Source organism: Piliocolobus tephrosceles, chromosome 4, assembly GCF_002776525.5.
Source record: "Piliocolobus tephrosceles isolate RC106 chromosome 4, ASM277652v3, whole genome shotgun sequence".
NCBI classification, from domain to species: Eukaryota; Metazoa; Chordata; class Mammalia; order Primates; family Cercopithecidae; genus Piliocolobus; species Piliocolobus tephrosceles.
The window spans coordinates 35,032,193-35,051,613 of NC_045437.1; the positions used below are offsets into that span (position 1 = coordinate 35,032,193).

General features: G+C 40.4%; 1 protein-coding gene across 2 annotated transcripts in view; it reads right to left on the reverse strand.

The window, feature by feature from the left end:
• Positions 1-442: 442 nt before the first annotated feature.
• UGT3A2 (UDP glycosyltransferase family 3 member A2) overlaps positions 443-19,421 on the reverse strand; it is a 30,333-nt gene continuing 11,354 nt past the window's right edge. For both annotated transcript variants that reach the window (XM_023216580.2, XM_023216581.2), the window contains 5 exons: positions 17,162-17,276; positions 14,190-14,721; positions 4,719-4,950; positions 3,040-3,259; positions 443-1,229 (listed from right to left, as the gene is read on the reverse strand). In XM_023216580.2, the coding sequence (XP_023072348.2) occupies positions 953-1,229; positions 3,040-3,259; positions 4,719-4,950; positions 14,190-14,721; positions 17,162-17,276 (1,376 nt within the window). In that variant the 3' untranslated portion in view covers positions 443-952. The remainder of the gene's footprint in view (positions 1,230-3,039; positions 3,260-4,718; positions 4,951-14,189; positions 14,722-17,161; positions 17,277-19,421) is intronic.

Genomic DNA, 19,421 nt, shown 5'->3' on the forward strand with positions numbered 1-19,421 from the left:
ACTGTAACCAGGAAACAGAAGTGTTTCTTTATCAGCCCGCCCATGATTGCTTGCTGCTTATGTGCATGAATATAGGCCAAGACTAAATAGCAAAACAATCTGGTTCAACAGGTCAAGCATTCTGGAGGATTGTAGGCCACTTTTCCCATTCTTCAGACCCTACAGATTGGCTAACCCTCCACCCACTTCCCGCTGCCTTCATCCTGGCCAGTGCCAGTGCACAGACGTGCCTCATTCCCCAATAGCCTTGAGTAGCCAGATGACAGAATTCTGGGCAACTAGAACAGTAATCTCTTGGTCAAATGTTTAGTGAGGCTGCAAGGAGATAATTCTGTGAACTTTTACTTTTCAGGAAATCTGGAAACCTACAGTCTCCATGCCTGATCAGCAAAGAAGGGGCTCTCTGTGGGCACCAGAGACAGGGACCCAATGTGGAGGCCTGCAAGCACAGGGCAGGGTTCCTGAGCATTGAAGAGAATATGCAGGAGAACAGAACAGAAACGGAAAGAATATGCGAGTTGTCTTTCTCGGTGTTATTCCATGACACATGGTGACTGAAAGAGGCTGAGAAGATCTGGACAGGGAGTCTGGAATGGTCAGGCTGTGATTCAGAGAGGCGCATGACAAGGAAGGTGGATTTTAAGGCTGGAAATCTGAGGGTCAGTGGTCCAAGTCACTTAGAGACAGAATCACAGCACAGCCCTCGCTGATGGCAAACAAAGGAGGACAAGAGGACTGGAAAGAATTCTGCTAACAGGCAGGAGCTAGTAAGGATGAATTTGTAGCAGAATTAGCAAGTGGAGCGGATGATTTTTGGCCATTTTTCCTCTTCTTCAAGAAAACAGGAGATAACTAGAAGGACTGGAGAACAGGGTTGCCAGAACTAGTGGGAAGCCCCCTAGAAATGGTGACATCACCCACCAAACAGACTCCACCAAAGCCACACCTGGCCTTATGTCTCCTTCACCTTTCTGGCCCTACACAGCCACCAGACAGCTATACCCAGCAGCTTCCCACAAAGCCATAGAGTGCCCAGAGTGAGCCCCAGCAGAAACACAAAAACATCAAGCAGGTACTGCTCATGCCACGGCTGCTGGAAGACATAGGGCTTGAGGTGAGTCGCACCCCCTGTCTGGAGGACGTGGTCAATCCAGCCCACCAGCCGCTGTGTGGGGCTGAGCGGGTGGGAGCGCAGGATGACGCTGGCAGCCACTGCTGCAGACTTGTACCTGTTGAGAGAGACAGAGAGCGGGCATTACTAATGTGACCTCACAAGAGTTAGACTGTGTGATCCGTTCTATATGATGCACGAAAGACTAAGTTTCAAGGAAATTTTGTTGACTTTGCCGTAATTTATCTGGGTCCCCTTGAAGTTTAATCATGACACCTACATGCAAAGATCCATGCATAATGCTGAAAGTCTTAAACTTCAAAAAAGTGACTAAGTCCACAAAGACTAGACCCTACTCCAAGGAGGTTTATGATGTACCCTAGGAAAATTATATATGATGTAATTATTATATATATACATGTAGCACCTCCATTGTGCCAGTCTCTAGATGGGGTGACAAATCTCACAGTAGGGAATGTCAGGCACAGGCTAAAGCCTACACATTCCTCACCATCAGAAGGTCATGTTGACCAGGGCTGACTTCCTGGGCTGCAGGCTGCATATTTGTACCACATACTTAGTAGCATCCTGTACTTGGTTTCACCATGTCGAAGTTCTCAAACTTTATAATAGGAGGCTCCACATTTTTATTTTACATCATGTCCCGCAAATTGTGAAGCTGGCCCTAGTTATGTACAATGTCTGAGGACCATCCCAGCTCAGAATGGTCATTTTGGGTCTAGGTCATTGAAAAATCCAATGAAAGTTACAAACACATTTTTCAGAAAATTACCATCGGCAATACATAAAATTGCAAATATATACAACTGATCTGAAGTTAACTAACCCATGGAATTTAATGACTCTCCTAGGGCTAAGAATCACGAGCTATGTGGTTGTTTTAAGTCACCTAGCGAGAATTGCTGAGTGTCTCCTAATACATGTTAAGCTTTGAGGTCTGATTTTGGTTTGTGCCTTTGAAACTCCAATAAATTATTCACTTATTACACGAGGTGTATTTTTCTCTTCACATGAGATCACTGTGCTGGATATGTAGTTAGTTACCTTGGAGGTCACTGGGCCCCTTCTATTGCCTCACTTAACTAAAACTCATTAACCATTTACTTTGTGTCACACCATGTGCTAGGCACTAAGAAGACAGCAGAAAACAAGAGACACATGCTGCTGTCCTCATTAAGCTAACTCTCCACTCTCTGGTTGGAAGGTGAGGGGGACAAATAATAAATGAAAACATAAGTCAGGCATGGTGGCTTATGTGATCCCAGCTACTCAGGAGGCTGAAGCGGGAGAATCATTTGAGCCCAGGAGTTTGAGACCAGCCTGGGCAACATAAAGAGACTCTGTAAACAAACACATAAATAACAGAGGTAATTACAGACCTTAAGAAGTGTTAAGAAGTAAATGATATAATGGGGGTGGGTGAGAGAAGAGGTTACTTAGGACTGTCGGAGGTGAACTCTAAGAAGAAATGGGTTGGAGATGAGACCAGAATGTGACGAAGGAGCCAGTATGTGAAGAGGCAGCACCACAAACAAAAGGCCAAGGGGGAGAAGAGTGTGGAGTATTTGGGGAACAGAAAGGCAATCACCTGCCTCAATTGGAATCCCGCTGATCTGAATTCCAATTGACCTGAAATACAGCTCACAGAGACCCTGTGTACATAGTCCAGGTTCTCCAAAATGAAAAAGTAGGAAATGATTCTTAGCATCTAACTTAAATGCTCTAGTCTTGCTCTCAGAGGACACAGGTCAGCTGTTGGCATCACACACATATTATCCCATGTCCCAGAAAATACAGTTTTAATCTAAAGCAAAACAAAGCAAAACCAAAGAAACAGACTCCCACAGTACCCTTAGTGTTTTTGCCTTCATTCATCATTATGACCACAACCCCAGAGAGCTGCATACCTCTTGTCTTCCATGATTTGTTTCATCTTAAGAGCCAATGTCTCTGCCTTGAGCTTCTTTAACTGAATAGAGACACCAAAGTTTTTGGCTTCTACTCGGACCATGTTTTCAGGCTGGTCTCCAAAGAGAGGGATCCCCACCATGGGCACACCATGCTGAATGGCCTCCATTATGCTATTCTGCCCACCATGGGTGACAAACAGACGGATGCTGGGGTGAGCTGTTGTAAATAAGAAAGAGGGTGGGACACTTCAGGATGAAAATTTCAAGATATCAGGCAGAGATGAAGGGGATAAGAAGGTGCCAAGGGGATCTAGCAGTGTGTTGGAGACATTGTATCTAATGACTATGCTTGGGACACATCCAAGGTTACAGTTCCAAGATACAAGATTCCAAGCATGTTATTAAATGGAAACATCTTTCCTCAGCCAGAAACTCAGCTAAGGCTTAGAATTGAGTGACTTCTGTAGAGAAGAGTGCTAAGCAAGGCATCCATCTCTATCTGTCCATCCATTCTTCCTTCTCTGTCTTCCCTGTGCCTCTCTTTGCTTCTCTCATCTGTATTCTGTGTGTCTCTCTGTTTCTACCTCCTCTGTCTGTCTATATTGAGCCCTCTTTTATCCACTGACAGCTAATTTCCCTTTTCTTGTATTCCTGACATATTTGTTGACAGCACAACTCATGTGTCACTCATAAAACTTGTATTGACTGTATGGTGTCCTCAATTATAAGAGAAGCCCCTTGAAAGTAGACTAGATCTTTCACCTTTGTATTTCCAGTTCCTGTCTTTCCATGCCAGCATTACTTAGAGCTAACTAAAGTGATTGTTGATAATGACAAGCACATCTCAACCTGGGTCACTCAACTGCAATGTGCATCAGACTCCTTGTCTCTTCTTTGAAATGGGAGGCATATGCCCTACCCCAGAATTTTAAAATATATATTTACAGAAGTAGGACCAGGGATCTACTTCTTAAATTGCCCAGATTCTTTTGAGCCATAATCTTGGTTATGAATCTCTGCTCTAGTCTGTGTCTATGGCAGCACTTGGCATGGAGAAAACCTTTTGGGGGTGAGGCAGCTCTCTAGTCCCAGACAATTCGGTAGACCAAATCACCAACTGTGAAGTTGCTAAGCCTGGCACACAGGTATGTTGGCACATCCTAAAAACATTATTGGCATTAATCTTGTGATGGTAGAAATTGCTCAGACCCTTAGTAAATTAAGATGATGTGTCCATATTTATGTGTGGATGTGTGTTTGTGTAAGTCCATGTGGCCAAACTGGTGCTCACAAAGTCACTAAAGCAAGTGGCAACTTTCCCAATCCCTGGTATATACATTCAGAGTTGATAGGTTGTCTTTAATCTTGTTTGGGTGACCTTGTCCAAGACCAAATGCAGTAGGGTTAAAGAGACTTGACAGGAATATCACATAGGACTGCAGACATCAGGTCTGGGATAGAAAAGAATGAAGGAAAGATGGCTGCTTTGACATCTGATCCCATTGGAAGTATAGCCTTGTTTCTCAAGAACTCCAACTGGCTGCTACTTTTCTGTCCACTGAGCCTTACCTGTGCCATTCAACAGTGGGTACAAATGTCCAGCTAAAGGTCAGAGCCCAGATGAGCCCCAAAGACAAGTCAGTGGAAGGAGAGGAGCAGTCCTGGGCAGCCCTTACCCAGGAGGTCACTCTGAGGAAGCCAGTCCACAATTTTCACATTTGCAGCCAGGTGGACATCTTTGGGCCAATGAGAACACTGGCACTTCCATATCACCCCTTGGGGTAGGTAGGCAAAGGCATTGTTCATCTCCTTGAAGATTTCCGGATTCTGACAGGTGTTCACCATGGAGCCCAAGGTCACAAGGACAAAACCAGAGTCCCCAAACTTGGCAATGAAGTTCTCCAAGTCCTGCAGAAAGATTACCAAGGTAAAGAGGTGACAAAATTATTGGTGAAAGCCTAGTTGACCAGAAAATGAAAGCCAGACTATTTACTAACACAGTGCCCTGTCCTCACTGTCCCAAAGCTATTATTATAGCTCCTAAGATAGCGCTACACTAGCTGCACTGTGGTCATGTCCTTTGTGTTGGTGAGAACATCTTTCTTCTTGAAATCCTGACCCTACTATCAGGGCCTTTCTTGACCTTCCACCCATTATAGGCTCAGGGACTCACAGGAGTTTTCCAAGGTCAGACTAGAGGTAATAGTATCTGGAAGAGTACTAGTAGGTGGCCAGGGTCCAACATGAGGAGTGGGATTTCTGGAGGCTGGAAGAACACCTCTGTTGCAGGCAGAAACGGTGGCAGAATAGGGTAAGGCTCCTCTCCATCTACACAAAATGTATCATTTTAGTGTGTTTTCCTCCAATGTTTTATGATAGTCTCGGTCACTGATCTTTTTGTACATACTTCATCCTCTACCTCAGTAGTTCACCCACAGGACTGAAGATTATAACTACAGAGAAAGATTTTTTAAAAGCAGCAATGCCATAGGGAGGTGGAGCCAGATGGCAGAAGAGAACCCTGAAGTGATTGTGCCCCCCACAGGAATACCAAATTAACAGCTATCCACAAGAAAACACCTTCAAAAGAACAACAACAACAACAACAAAAAAAAATCAGGTGAGCAATCACCATTCCTGGTTTTAACATCATACTGAGGAAAGTGGCACTGAGAAGATAGGAAGGACAGTCTTCAATTACCATGTGGTGCAGAGAGAGAATCTGTGTGCTTAGGGGAGGCAGAGCACAGAGGCTATAGACTTTGCACTAGAAGTCAGTGCTCTGCAGTCACAGAGCAAAGCGACACAGGGAAGAATTTAGCTGGCACCCATGCATGGAGCATTCAGATGAGCCCTTGCTAGAAGGGAATCATCCACCTCAGCAGTAGGGACCTCAGTGCTGGTTAGACCAACCACCGCAGGCTAAAGTGCTCTGGGGTTCTAAATAAACTTGAAAGGCAATCTAGGCCACAGGAACTAAAATTCCTGGGTGCACATGACCTGGTGAGACACCAGCCAGGGCAACCAAAGGAGAGCTTGTGTCACAGGCAGGGCAGCCCACAGCTCCAGGAGAGACTCCTTCCTTGAGGAGAGGAGAGAGAAGAGTTAAAAAGTCTTTATTTTGCAATTTGGGTACTAGTTTAGCTACAGTAAAATTAAGCACCAAGGAGAATCCTAACATCTCCACATCTAGGCCTTAGCTCCTGGACAACATTGTTAGACATGCCCTGGGTCAGAAGAGAACCTACTGCCCTGAAGGGAGAGACCTAAGCCTGGCAGGATTCACCACCTGCTAATTCAAAAGCCCGTGGGCCTAAAATAAACATCAGCAGTAGCCAGGCAGTACTTCTCACAGGCCTGGGGTGGGGTGGCCACAGGTGAGACTCCTGCTTTAGGAAGGGAGGGAAGAGAGTAAGTAGATCCCTACAATTCCCAATTCCAGGACCCAGTTCCCAGACAGAATTCTTAGACCCAACCTGAGCCAGAAGGGAACCTGCTGCCCTAAAGGGAAAGGTATAGGCTTGGAAGAATTCACCACCTGTTGACTAAAGAGCTCTAGAGCCTTGAATAAACATCAGCAGTAACCAGGCAATAGTTATCATAGGTCTTGGACGAGGTCCAGTGCTCTGTTTGGTTTCAAGCATAATCCAGCACAATTTCAGTGGAGGTGGTCATGAGAGTGTTTGTGTCACCCCTTCCCCAATGCCAGGCAGCTTAGCACAGGGAGAGAGAGAACCTCCGTTGGTATATAGGAAAGTAAGAGAAGAGAATCAGAGACTCTGCCTGGTAATCCAAGAAATTCTCCTGGCTCTTAACTAAGACCACCAAGGTGGTATTTCTACAAGGCTGCAAGAGTCAGCATGACTGGGCTTGGAGTGCCCCCTAATGCAGACACAGGTGCAGTGACCAAAGACTTAGATCACAACACTCAATTCCCTTTGAACACTTGGAAAGCTTTCTCAAGAAGGATAGGTACAAACAAGCTCAGACTGCAAAGATTAGAATAAATACTTAACTCTTCAATGCCCAGACATTGATGAACAAGTTACAAGCATCAAGACCATCCAGGAAAACATGTCTTCACCCAGTGAACCAAATAAGGCACCAGCAACTAATCCTGGAGACACAGAAAAATGTGACCTTTCAGACAGGGAAATCAAAATAACCATTTTGAGGAAGCTCAGTGACATTCAAGATAACACAGAGAAGAAATTCAGAATCCTATCAGTTAAATTTAGCAAAGAGATTGAAAGAATTAAAAATAAAAAAGTAGAAATTCTGTAGCTGAAAATGCAATTGACATATTGAAGAATGCCTCAGAGTCTCTTAACAGAACTGATCGTGCAGAAGAATGACTAAGTGAACTTAGACAATATAATAAGATATAAATAGAAACAACAAAAACTTAGCGGACTGGGAGATAAAGTGCAGAATTTCTTTACTGTTCTTTTTTGCTTAATTGTTTGTTTCTTTTTGCAATCAAAGTTAAGTTGCCATCAGTTTAAAATAATGGGTTATAAGATGTTACTTGCAAGCCTTGTAGTAACCTCAAATCACAAAACTTAAAACAGATACACAAAAAATAAAATTCAAGAAATTAAAACACACCACCAGAGAAAATAATTTTCACTAAAAGGAAGACAAGAAGAAAGGAAAGAAGAAAGAGAAGATCACAAAACAACCAGAAAACAAATAACAAAATGGCAGGAGTAAGTCCTTACCTACAAATAATAACATTGAATGTAAACGGACTAAACTCTCCAATCAAAACAGAAAGAGTGACTGAATAAATAAAAAAAGAGACTTAACATGTTGCCTCCAAGAAACACACTGCCTATGAAAACACAGACTGAAAATAAAGGGATAGAAAAGATATTCCATGAAAGTGGAAACCAAGAAAAAAGAAGGAGTAGCTATACTCACATCAGATAAAAGAGATATCAAGACAAAACCATGAAAAGAGACAAAGAAGGTTACTATATAATTTTATAAAGGTTGATTCAGCAAGCACATATAACAATTATATATATATAGGCACTGGAGCCCCCAGACATATAAAGCAAACATTATTAGAGATAAAGAGAGAGATAGACCCCAATACAATAATAGATGGAAAATGTAACACTTTTGGCATTGGACACAACATCCAGACAGAAAATCAACAAAGAAACATTGAACTTAATCTGCACTACAGATTAAGTGAACCTAATAATATTTGTAGAAATTTTCATCCAATGACTGCAAAAAAGACATTCTTCTCCTCGGTACATGGACCATGTTTAAGTGTAGACCATACATTAGGCCATAAAACAACTTTTATGACATTCAAAAAAATTGAAATTATATCAACTGCCTTCTTAGACCACAATGGAATAAAACTATAAGTCAATAACAAGAGGAACTCTGGATATTACACAAATGCATGGAATAAAACAATAGGCCCCTGAATGACCAGTAGGTCAATGAAGTAATTAAGAAGGAAATTTAAAAATTTATTGAAACAAATAATAATGAAAACAAAACATACACCCAAAACCTATGAGATACAGTGAAAATAATACTGAGGAAATTTTATAGCTATAAGTGCCTACATCAAAAGAGTGAGACTTCAAATAAACCATCTAAGGATGCATCTTAAAGAATTGAAAAATCAAGAGCAAACCAAACCCAAAATTAGTAGAAGAAAGAAAGATCATAGCAGAAATAAATAAAATTTAAAATTAAAAAATAAAAGATCAATGAAATGAAAAGTTCAGTTTTGAAAAGATAAGAAAATAGACAATCCTTTAGCCAAACTAAGAAAAGAGAGAAAACCCAAATAAAATCAGAGCTAAAGAAAAAAGACATTACAACTGATGCTACAGAAATTCAAAGGATCATTAGAAACATCTATGAGCAACTGTATGCCAATAAATTGGAAAACCTAGAAGAAATGAATACATTCCTAAACACATAAAACTTACCAAGATTATTCCGTGAAGAAATCCTGAACCTGAACAGACCAATAAGTAACGAGACTGAAGTTGTAGTAAAAAGTATCCTAGCAAAGAAAAGCCTAGGACCCAATGGCATCAATGCTGAATTTTACCCAACATTTAAAGAACTAATACCAATCCTACTCAAACTATTCTAAAAACCATAGAAGAGAAGGGAATAAAAGGCCTGTATTACCTTTATACCAAAACCAGACAAATACACATCAGAAAAAGTAAACTACAGGTTAATATCTCTGATGAACATTAAGGCAAAAATCTTTGACAAAATATAGCAAACCAAAATCAACAACACATTAAAAAGATCATTCATCATGACCAAGGGGGATTTATCTGAGGGATTCAAGGATTGTTCAACATGTGGAAATCAATCAATGTGATTCATCATATCAACAGAATGAAGGAAAAAAACCATATGATCATATCAATTGATGCTGAAAAAGCATTCAATAAAATTCAAAGTCCCTTCATGATAAAAACCCTAAAAAACTGAGTATAGAAGAAACATACCTCAACACAATAAAAGCCATATATGACACACCCAAAGTTAGTATCACACTGAATGGGGAAAAACTGAACACCATTCCTCTAACGTGACAAGGATGCCCACTTTTACCACTGTTATTCAACATAGTATTGGAAGTTCTAGCTAGAGCAATCAGAAAACAGAAAGAAATAAAGGGCAGTTAAATTGGAAAGGGAGAAGTTAAATTATGCTAGTTTGCAAATTATATAATCTTATATTTGGAAAACCCTAAAGACTCTATGAAAATAACTATTAGAACTGAACAACAAATTCAGTAAAGTTGCAGGACACAAAATCAATATATGTAAATCAGTGGCATTTCTATATGCCAACAGTGAATAGTCTGAAAAAGAAATCAAGAAAGTAATTTCATTTACAATGTCCACAAACAAAATAAAATACCTAGCAATAAAGCTAAACAAAGAAGTAAAAGATCTCTCCAGTGAAAACTATAAAGCATCGATGCAATTATTTGAAGAAAACATTTTAAAAACTGGAAAGCTATTCCACGTTAATGCACTGAAAGAATCAATATTGTTAAAATGTCCATACTACCCAAAGCAATCTACAGATTCAATTCAGTTTCTATAAAAATACCAATCACATTCTTCACAGAAGGAGGAAAAATAATCCTAAAATTTATATGGAACCACAAAAGACCCAGAATAGCCAATGCCATCCCAAGCAAAAAGAACATAACTGGAAGAATCACATTACCTGACTTCAAGCTATACTACAAGACTATAGTAACCAAAACTGTATGGTACTGGCATAAAAAAAAGAAACGTAGACCAACAGAACAGAATAGACAACCCAGCAATGAATCCATACATCTGCGGTGAACTTATTTTTGACAAGGGTGCCAAGAACATAATGACAGTCTCTTCAATGAACGGTGCTAAAAAAAAACCTAGATATGAATATGCAGAAGAATAAAACTAGACCCCTATATCTCATCATATACAAAAATCAAATCAAAATGGAATAAAAGACTTAAATGTAACACTTTGGGAGGCCAAGGCAGGTGGATCACCTGAGGTCAGGAGTTCAAGACCAGCCCAGCCAACTTGGTGAAACCCCGTCTCTACTGAAAATACAAAAAACTAGGTGGGCGCCTGTAATCCCAGCTGCTTGGGAGGCTGAGGCAGGATAATTGCTTGAATCCAGGAGGCAGAGGTTGCAGTGAGCCAAGATCACACCATTGCACTCCAGCCTGGGCAACAAGAGTAAAACTCAGTCTCAAAAAAGGAAAAGAAAAGAAAAGAAAAAGACTGAAATCTAAGACCTCAAGCTATTAAACTACTAAAAGAAAACATTGGGGAAATGCTCCAGGATGTTGATCTGGGCGCACTTGTTTTTCTTGGTAATACAGGCAACCAAGGGAAAAATGGACAAATGAGATCACATCAAGTTAGAAGGCTTCTATACAACAAAGGAAACTATCAATAAAGCAAAGAGATAACCCATGAAATGGGAGAAAATATGCGCAAATTCTTCTTCTGACAAAGGATTAATAACCAGAATACATAAAAGCTCAAACAACTCTATGAGAAAAAAAAAAATCTAATAACCTGATTAAAAAATAAAAGATCTGAATGGACATTTTTCAAAAGACATACAAATGACAAACAGGCATATAAAAGGTTTGCTCAACATCACGGATTACCACAGAAATGCAAACCAAACTACAATGAGATATTATCTCACCCCAGTTAAAATGGCTTTCATCCAAAAGACAGGCAATAACAAGGATGTGGAGAAAGAAAACTTGCACACTGTTTGTGGGAATTTAAATCAGTACAACCACAATGGAAAGCAGTTTAGAGGTTCATCAAAAAACTTAAACTAGAACTGCCATATGATTCAGCAATCTCACTGCTAGGTATATACCCCAAAGAAAAGAAGTCACTATACTGAAGAGATACCTGCACTTCCGTGTTTATTGTTGCACTATTCGCTGTAGCCAAGATACGGAATCAATATAAATGTCCAACATCAGATGAATGGATAAAGAAAATATAGTATGTGTACATAATGGAGAACTCATCAGCCATAAAAAGAAAGGGATCCTGTCATTTGCAACAATATGGATGAAACTAGAATACGTTACGTTAAGTGAAGTAAGCCAGACGCGGAAAGACAAACTGCATGTTCTCACTCATTTGTGGGAGCTAAAATTTAAAACAATTAAACTCATGGAGACAGAGAGTAGAATGACTGTTACCAGAGGCTGGGATGGGGAAGTGGGTATAGTTAATGGTACAAAAATATAGTTAGAATTTATTAGGTCCAGTGTTTGATAGCACAACAGGGTGACTACAGTCAACAATAACTTATAGTACATTTTCAAGTAACTAAAAGAATATAATTGTGATGTTTGTAACATAAAGAAGTGATCAATGCCTTGATGTGGTGGATTTAAAAAAAAAAAAAAAAAAAAAAAAAGCAGTAATGCTCTGTCCTGAAGGCAGGCCTGGGCAGCTTGTATCTTAAAGTCCCCCAGGTAGTTCTTAACAAAGTTAGTGTTGTGAAAGGAAAAGAAATCTCAGGATCCCCAAATCTAAGCCAAAGAGAAAAGTCAAGCTGGGAACTGCATCGAGCAAAACTGCCTCCCATTCCATTCCTAAATAGGATAGCCACAGCCACAAATATTAAAAAAAAAAAAAAGCTGCATACCCACCCTCACCATTTGCCCACAAGAAAATTCCTTGTGGACAAAGAGCAGACAGAACTCAAAAGCATCCGTCTGCTCGCCTGAGACAAATGTCAGCTTGATTCCTCTGCCCTATTGTTTCACTAACCCAGACTAAGGTAGAAGTGACTGTTTCTGTAAATTGTGCACTCAGTGAAAAGCTAATCAGAGACTCAAAAAAATGCAATTGTTCGTCTCTTGTCTACCTATGACCTAGAATCCCCCTCTCCTGCCTTTCTGGACCAAACCAATGTTTATCTTAGATATATTGATTGGTGTCTCATGTCTCCCTAAAATGTATAAAACCAGCCTGTGCCCCAACCACCTTGGGCACATGTCGTCAGGACCTCCTGAAGCTGTCATGGATGCATCCATGGCAAATAAAGTTTCTAAATTGGTGAGACCAGCGTCCTGTATTTTGGGCTCACAGTATCCAATGTCTTAATTTTGTGTGTAGCACAATTTTGTCAATTCTTACTTCCAAATATTTCTTTGAACTCTGTCTGATTCTCTCTGCCCTACAAGGGCTCACTCCACCTCCCAACCCATCATTCTACTACGTGGTTCAGACTCTACTGGATGCCAGCCAGCATACCACTTACCATTCCTAAGGACTTCTTTAAAACAGCCTTGTCATCATTTTTATAATTACAAGGCAACATAAGACCATTATATAAAAATTGGAAAATGCAGAGAGGAAACATTATTTTTTTTAGTGTATGTTGTTTCACAGTCATTACAACCCTTATTCCCGTTATTATCCTCTTAACAACGTCCTCTCCCTACTCCATGGTGGAGGCCTGATCCACCCACCTGCTAGCTAAGGTTTCTGGTAAATCCCCACAGTTTTACTCATGCAATTGAATCTTCTACTCCACTAGTGTAGCCAGCGCCACCCAGGGAACCCAGCCTTATTGCCATCTCAATTACATCTCCACATATTGGGACCCCTGCTCCCCAACCTGGGGTGCTTTCCCTCTCAGCTCCATTCCTAAAACTTCCTGCCACCAATGCAAAGCCCATATCACCTATAGATCATTCCCCACCTCTTCCTGCTCACTCAATGCAAGTTAGAAGAGTGGACACTTGGGTGGCTGGAAAGCCCAGGCCCTCAGGGCCTCTGAAATACATGGTGGTGGGAAGGTCACCTACATCACCTGAGCTTCTGTCCTCCTCCGTTTATAAAAATGAAGATGATCACACCTCCATACAGATAGAAGGATATTAAATATGATGACTTTGTAAAATGGGAACCCAGTGCTCAGAGGCAACAGGCAGCCAACTCATCCTAGCTCTCCTCCCTTGGAAACATTTCTGTAGCAGAGGTTCTGAGTTGTGAAACTGTGCTGTGCATTCAAATCACCTGGGCAGCATTTGCAAATTACAGTAGCAGGGGTCCACCCCAGAGAAATCAAGTCAGAAGATCTGGGTGGAGCCAGGAGCCAGGGCTCTACAGGCAGGGAACACTGGAGATATCACCGGTAGTTCTTGCTGTCGGTCCCGTACAGACCCACCCTGCTTACTCCGAATCCATAGTGTTGTCATTTCACTGTGAGTATCTTATCTCCTTAACAATTATTGCATGTAATGGGCACTAACTACATGTTTATTGTACACATGATCATGCAAAATAAAAATGCAAACAAAAAATTGAAACTTTAATACAGGGCTTATTTTATCAAGGCTAGGACTAGGGTGTGGCAAGAGAGGAGCCGGGGGAACCCATACAAAGATGCCCTTGATCTCAGGATGGTGCAAGGCCTAACATTATACTTGCACAACCCTGAAACTCATCACTTCCTTTAAAAGCATGCCCTAGGTGCCTCCCTCGCCTATCCCTACTTCAGCCTCAGGATCCTACTGGCAGGTGGCAGCCATCAACTATGCACTGAAGACCTCTGTGTGAATCCCAAACTGAATGCTGAGGGTCACTTACTTGTGGTACTGGTTTAATAGGTTTTTCCATCAAGCCTCCAACATAAACAGTGTTGGGAAGCAGAGGTCGAGCAAAATCAAAGGCAAAGTCAGAGTTAATGAACCACAACTCTGCTTTCAGTAGAAGATGAGACAAAACTGGCCTAGAGCCTTCTGTGAAATGCTCCTTGATGGTGTTGTCAAATGCAGACTGCATGTGCCATTGCCTCCTGCAGAAACTAAAGAACATCAGAAAATTCTTCACTCGGCCCCAGAAGTCCATGTGATCTGTCAGCAAGGAATGGAATACTGGAACATAAGACAAGGGGATTGGTAGCCCAAATTCCAAAGAGCCGAATGAGGTGGAAAGAATGGCCACAAATGGCTTACTGAGCTTCTCAGCAATCAAGAAAGGACAGTAGTCAAAAGTTTCAACTATCACCATGTCGAAGTTCTCATTCTTTAAGGAATCCATGATATCCTTTCTCCTTAAAAAATGACTGCACTGCAACGCCAAGTATTCTAGAACTTTTAATAAGTTTTCAAAATTTCCTCTGTAAGAAAAAAATAACAAATATTCATGGGAAGTGTTAAATTTACAGTACATAAAAGTATCTTGAGATACAAAGAAAATATCCCAGGGAAGCAACAACCTTTCTAGCAGTCACCCACAAATTCAACCCGTTTCCCACAAATGCCCTCTGCCGTAATTATCCTGGCTTAAATGTTTCTACTCCCTAGAGTGTACCCTTCTCTCTTCCCCTTTTCTCCCCTTATCCAAATCCCAACCACCATCAATGCCAGCTCAAGGTCTTTCTACTCTGGGAGCCATCTCTCAGAGCAGCAGATCTCAGAGTTCTGTCTCCTTGATAAATCAGGTGACACTCTATTTAGCCCTCATTTACATACAGAGTGTTTATGAGTGATTTTCTTATTTATCCAACCAAACTGTGTAAGTAACTTGACGAAAGAGTTTATCCATATTGATTATATGTGCTATGTTTTAGCACTGTGTGCTTGCATAAGAGAGATTGCCTCAGTCAAGTTACTCTTTGATTATATTACAACCGAATATCTCAGCTGAAAATGAGAATTCCACCTTTCTATCCCTAGGAGTTAAGCAATGGAAAAAATAAAAACAAAAGGAACCTGGTTTTTGAAATGCATTGCTTTTTTCTTTATTATTCTTTCTTTATTATTTACTTTTATTTATTTTCATTTTACATATTTTTATATATTTATTTACATATTCGTTTACTTATTTATATTATTATTTTTATTTAATTATTTATTATTATTATTTCTTTCCACCTCAATGCAGGCTGGGGTATTCAGGTAAGATAATGTCAAAGCTTTACTGACATATGCAAAGGGACGATTCTTTTGCAACGTATTCACAATAATGCCTGCATAGAATATGATCCTATTTTACAGAATTTGGGGGAAATAGATGAGGATGCCTAGGCCAGTTGCAATAAGTGCAAGAGCTCTAGATATCAGAAACCTACTGGCTGTATGGAAGACTGAGAGAATCAATTCCCTGACACACCTGTAACCTGTACACCACCGTACCACTGCCCTCCAGTTAGAGAAGGTCCCTCACTAATGATATGCAGACTGACTGAAGTCATCCTCTGTTGTATATTTTTAAAGATTCATATAACAAAGGAAAAGTTGCCAAACATTTTTGAAAATTTCAGTAATGAACTGGGTGCAGTGGCTCACGCCTGTATCCCAGCACTCTGGGAGGTCGAGGAGGGTGGATCACCCGAGGTTAGGAGTTTGGGACCAGCCTGGCAAACATGGTGAAACCCCGTCACTACTAATAATACAAAACTTAGCTAGGCATGGTGGCACACTCCTGTAATCCCAGCTACTTGGGAGGCTGAGGCAGGAGAATCGCTTGAACCCTGGAGGCAGAGGTTGCAGTGAGCCAAGATCGCGCCATTGCACTCCAGCCGGGCGACAAAAGCAAAACCCCATCTCAAAAAAAAAAAAAAGAAAGCCAGTAATGTAGTAAAAATGTTTAGACTTTAGTTCATTAATCATATTTAAAATTAAGCTAATAAGTTAAAATATTTTAAGAATGCACTCTTAACTATACCTGTCCTTAAAAATATTAAACTGGGAAAGAAGAGACAAGGCATATGCTTAAAATATATAACTAACTCTGCAAGATGATATAGGCTAAGTGTCAAATGGGTGGATTAGATCAGACGCATAGAGGAGAGAATGTGGTGTTCCAGCTTGGGTGAGGAGGGAGGCTTTATGGAAGGAGTCAGATTTAAGCACTACGTTGACTATTGAGTGGAATTTTCAAGGAAAGAAGAGTAGGTAAGGCCACTGCGATTAACCAAGATAGGCATGGATTTCTGTGTTTCCTCTTTTATGTCTGAGATCAAAAAGTTATGTGTTCCTTCCCATCAGATTAAGCAAAAGGAGTCAGTTTCATGTTTCATTTGTACCAGGTTGATTGCTTTTTAAAAGAACTTTGCATGGCTGTATGTTCAACTTCTACAAACCCAATGTTCATAAGCCTTCCCTTTATCCATGAATATATGTGAGAAGAAGGGAAGACAGTAAGTGGGAAAAGGTGACTCTAATTTTCCCACCAACAATGAAAACTGGAGGAGCCTATCCCAATTTCTGTGTTGGGGATATTACAGGCAATGAGTGTAGGTGAAGTGTTGCAAGGAAGTCCCAGAAGAAACGATTTCCCACTTTCTGCAGGAAAGCACTCATGCTTATAGTGTAAGAAAGATGGTATAAAGAAGAATGCCCCCGGACTTTACTGGATGATGTAGTATGTAGTACTCATCTACTCCCCCTATCATCTGTCTCTCCATCTATCAATCCATCCATCCATCCATTTGTCACTTTCTCTTATTAAAATAAAATCTCATTAAAATAAAATCCAAGTATCCATGCATCCATCCATTCATTTGTATGATGAAAATAGTGACCCTTTGGTTCAAAGAATAAAAAAAAAATTACCTGCCACCTAAAGTTTCTTCCAGAAAGAAATCAAAACTCTTCTTAAATTCTCTTTGATGATCTTCAGGTGCAAGCCAACTGATAACTTGATACGATTTTTCCTCCTTTTTAAAATCTAAGAAAACAGCAACAGGTTTAAACAAGGTTAAATATGCTACACAAAAGAGTAACATTAGCATAACAATATCGAAACTTAATTTCAAAGATTATGTATGTATTTGAATGATTGCTTCTTTAAGTATTTTTAATATATGCATTTATTTATTTTTGAGACAAAGTCTTGCTCTGTCATCCAGGCTGGAGTGCAATAGCACAATCCTAGCTCATTGCAGTCTCAGCTCCTTTACAAACCGCTGGGATTACAGGGGTGAGCCACTGGTATAATTTGTATTTAAATACAGTACACATTTGTTTGATTCCAGAGTCTCTGTTCTTTCCGTTTTACAAAAACAATCATTTTTATTATTTAAAGTGATATATGCAAATAATTTTTAAATTCAGTTAAAAAGTACTAAAAGATTTCATTAAAAGAGTAATCCCCTACATCCTGACTTGCCAGCTTGGCCCCTTCGTCATTACCCATGTGTAATAAGAAGTCTGACTCCATTTTCACTGTTTGCCTCTTGACAAATGTCAAGCCCCATTTCCCCTTCCCAACCCCATGCTTCATCTGAGCAAATTGGTAAGAAAACTCACACATACCTTCTCTCTTACACCTGGTAGGAGTTTCAATCCATGCAAGTCAGGACAATGAAGGGAAATCCTCAGCTCATCCAACCTCTCCTCACAGTAAAAACTCAAGCCAGTCATCCCTCCCTGCTCTCTAAAGCTATTTTTCAGATTTGCCTGAGAGCCTGTCCTGCTATTCTGAAAAAAAAAAAAAAAAAAAAAAAAAAAAAAAAAACCTCACCCTATGAGTCATAAACCTCTCATATCTTCTTAATACATGTGTGCCTTCATCACATCCAAATCAAATTTTGTGTGAGGATTGGGGGTGCATTAACACATAGTCCCACATATTAAGGCTGTCATACTCAACTTAATTGAAATGAAAGACTCTATCCAAGTATCTACTGGCAAATACTTTGCAGTCATAGACTTGGCTAGAATGTTCTCTTCCATGCTGATTTTTACAGGCTCTCAGCCACAGTGTGTCTTTACCTTGGAAGAAACACAATGCATGGCTACCCACAGTGTACTTCAACAGCCCTACTATTGCCCACAATCTTTGCCAGCAAGAGCCACTGCTTCCAGCTTTCTCCAGGAGTACAGGTATAACATTACATTGAGGGTGTCCTCCTCTAAGGAAATTCATTCGCCACACTTATTTAGGACACAGAAACATTCAAAAAGGAGCTCATAAAGGGGATAAGCCATTGTCCCATGCAAAGTAGCAGGCCCAGTCCCTCACTTAAATTCCAAGGGATCAATTGGTTAGCTGAAGGCCTCTCTATCCCCAATACTACTAAAAAACAACTATTGAGCCTCCCTGTGCCCATAATGTTAGAAGCCAAACATCTTTTAGGCCTTTTTGCATTTTAAAGACAACATATTCCTTATTTATAAATTTTACTTAGGTCCACTCATGTTTATTACTTGAAAATCAGCCCACGTTGCGTAGCATCCCCTGTAACAGAAGGCTCCAGAATCTATCTAAGTTGCAGTACAGCAGGCTCTCTCATTAGTGCCCCCCAGGAACACCTGCAATGTAAAGGCGTTAGCATCCTCCTTTCATGCCTCCTGGAGTTCTTCTGAGCACCTGTCATGGCGGTTTCAGTTTCCTATTGCTGCTTTAACAAACTACAACAAACTTAGTTGCTTAAAATTACACAAGGTATTATCCTATAGTTCTGGAGATCAGAAGTCCAAAATGGATTTCATTAAAATAAAATCAAGGTGTGGGTGAGCTGCATTTCTTCTGAAGGCTCTAGGGAACAATCTTTTTCTTGCCCTTTCCAGCTTCTGAAGGCTACCCGCATCCCTGGCTCATGGCCCCTTTCCAACAGGCAATCACATCGCTCTAATTTCTTCTTCCATCATTAATTCTTTAACTCTCCTATGATCTTCTCTCCTTTATAACAAGGGTATCCAATCTTTTGACTTCCCTGGGACACATTGGAAGAAGAAGAATTGTCTTGGGCCACACATAAAATACACTAATACTAACGATAGCTAATGAGCTTTAAAAAAAAATTGCAAAAACAATCTCATAATGTTTTAAGAAAGTTTATGAATTTGTGTTGGGTCACATTCAAAGCTG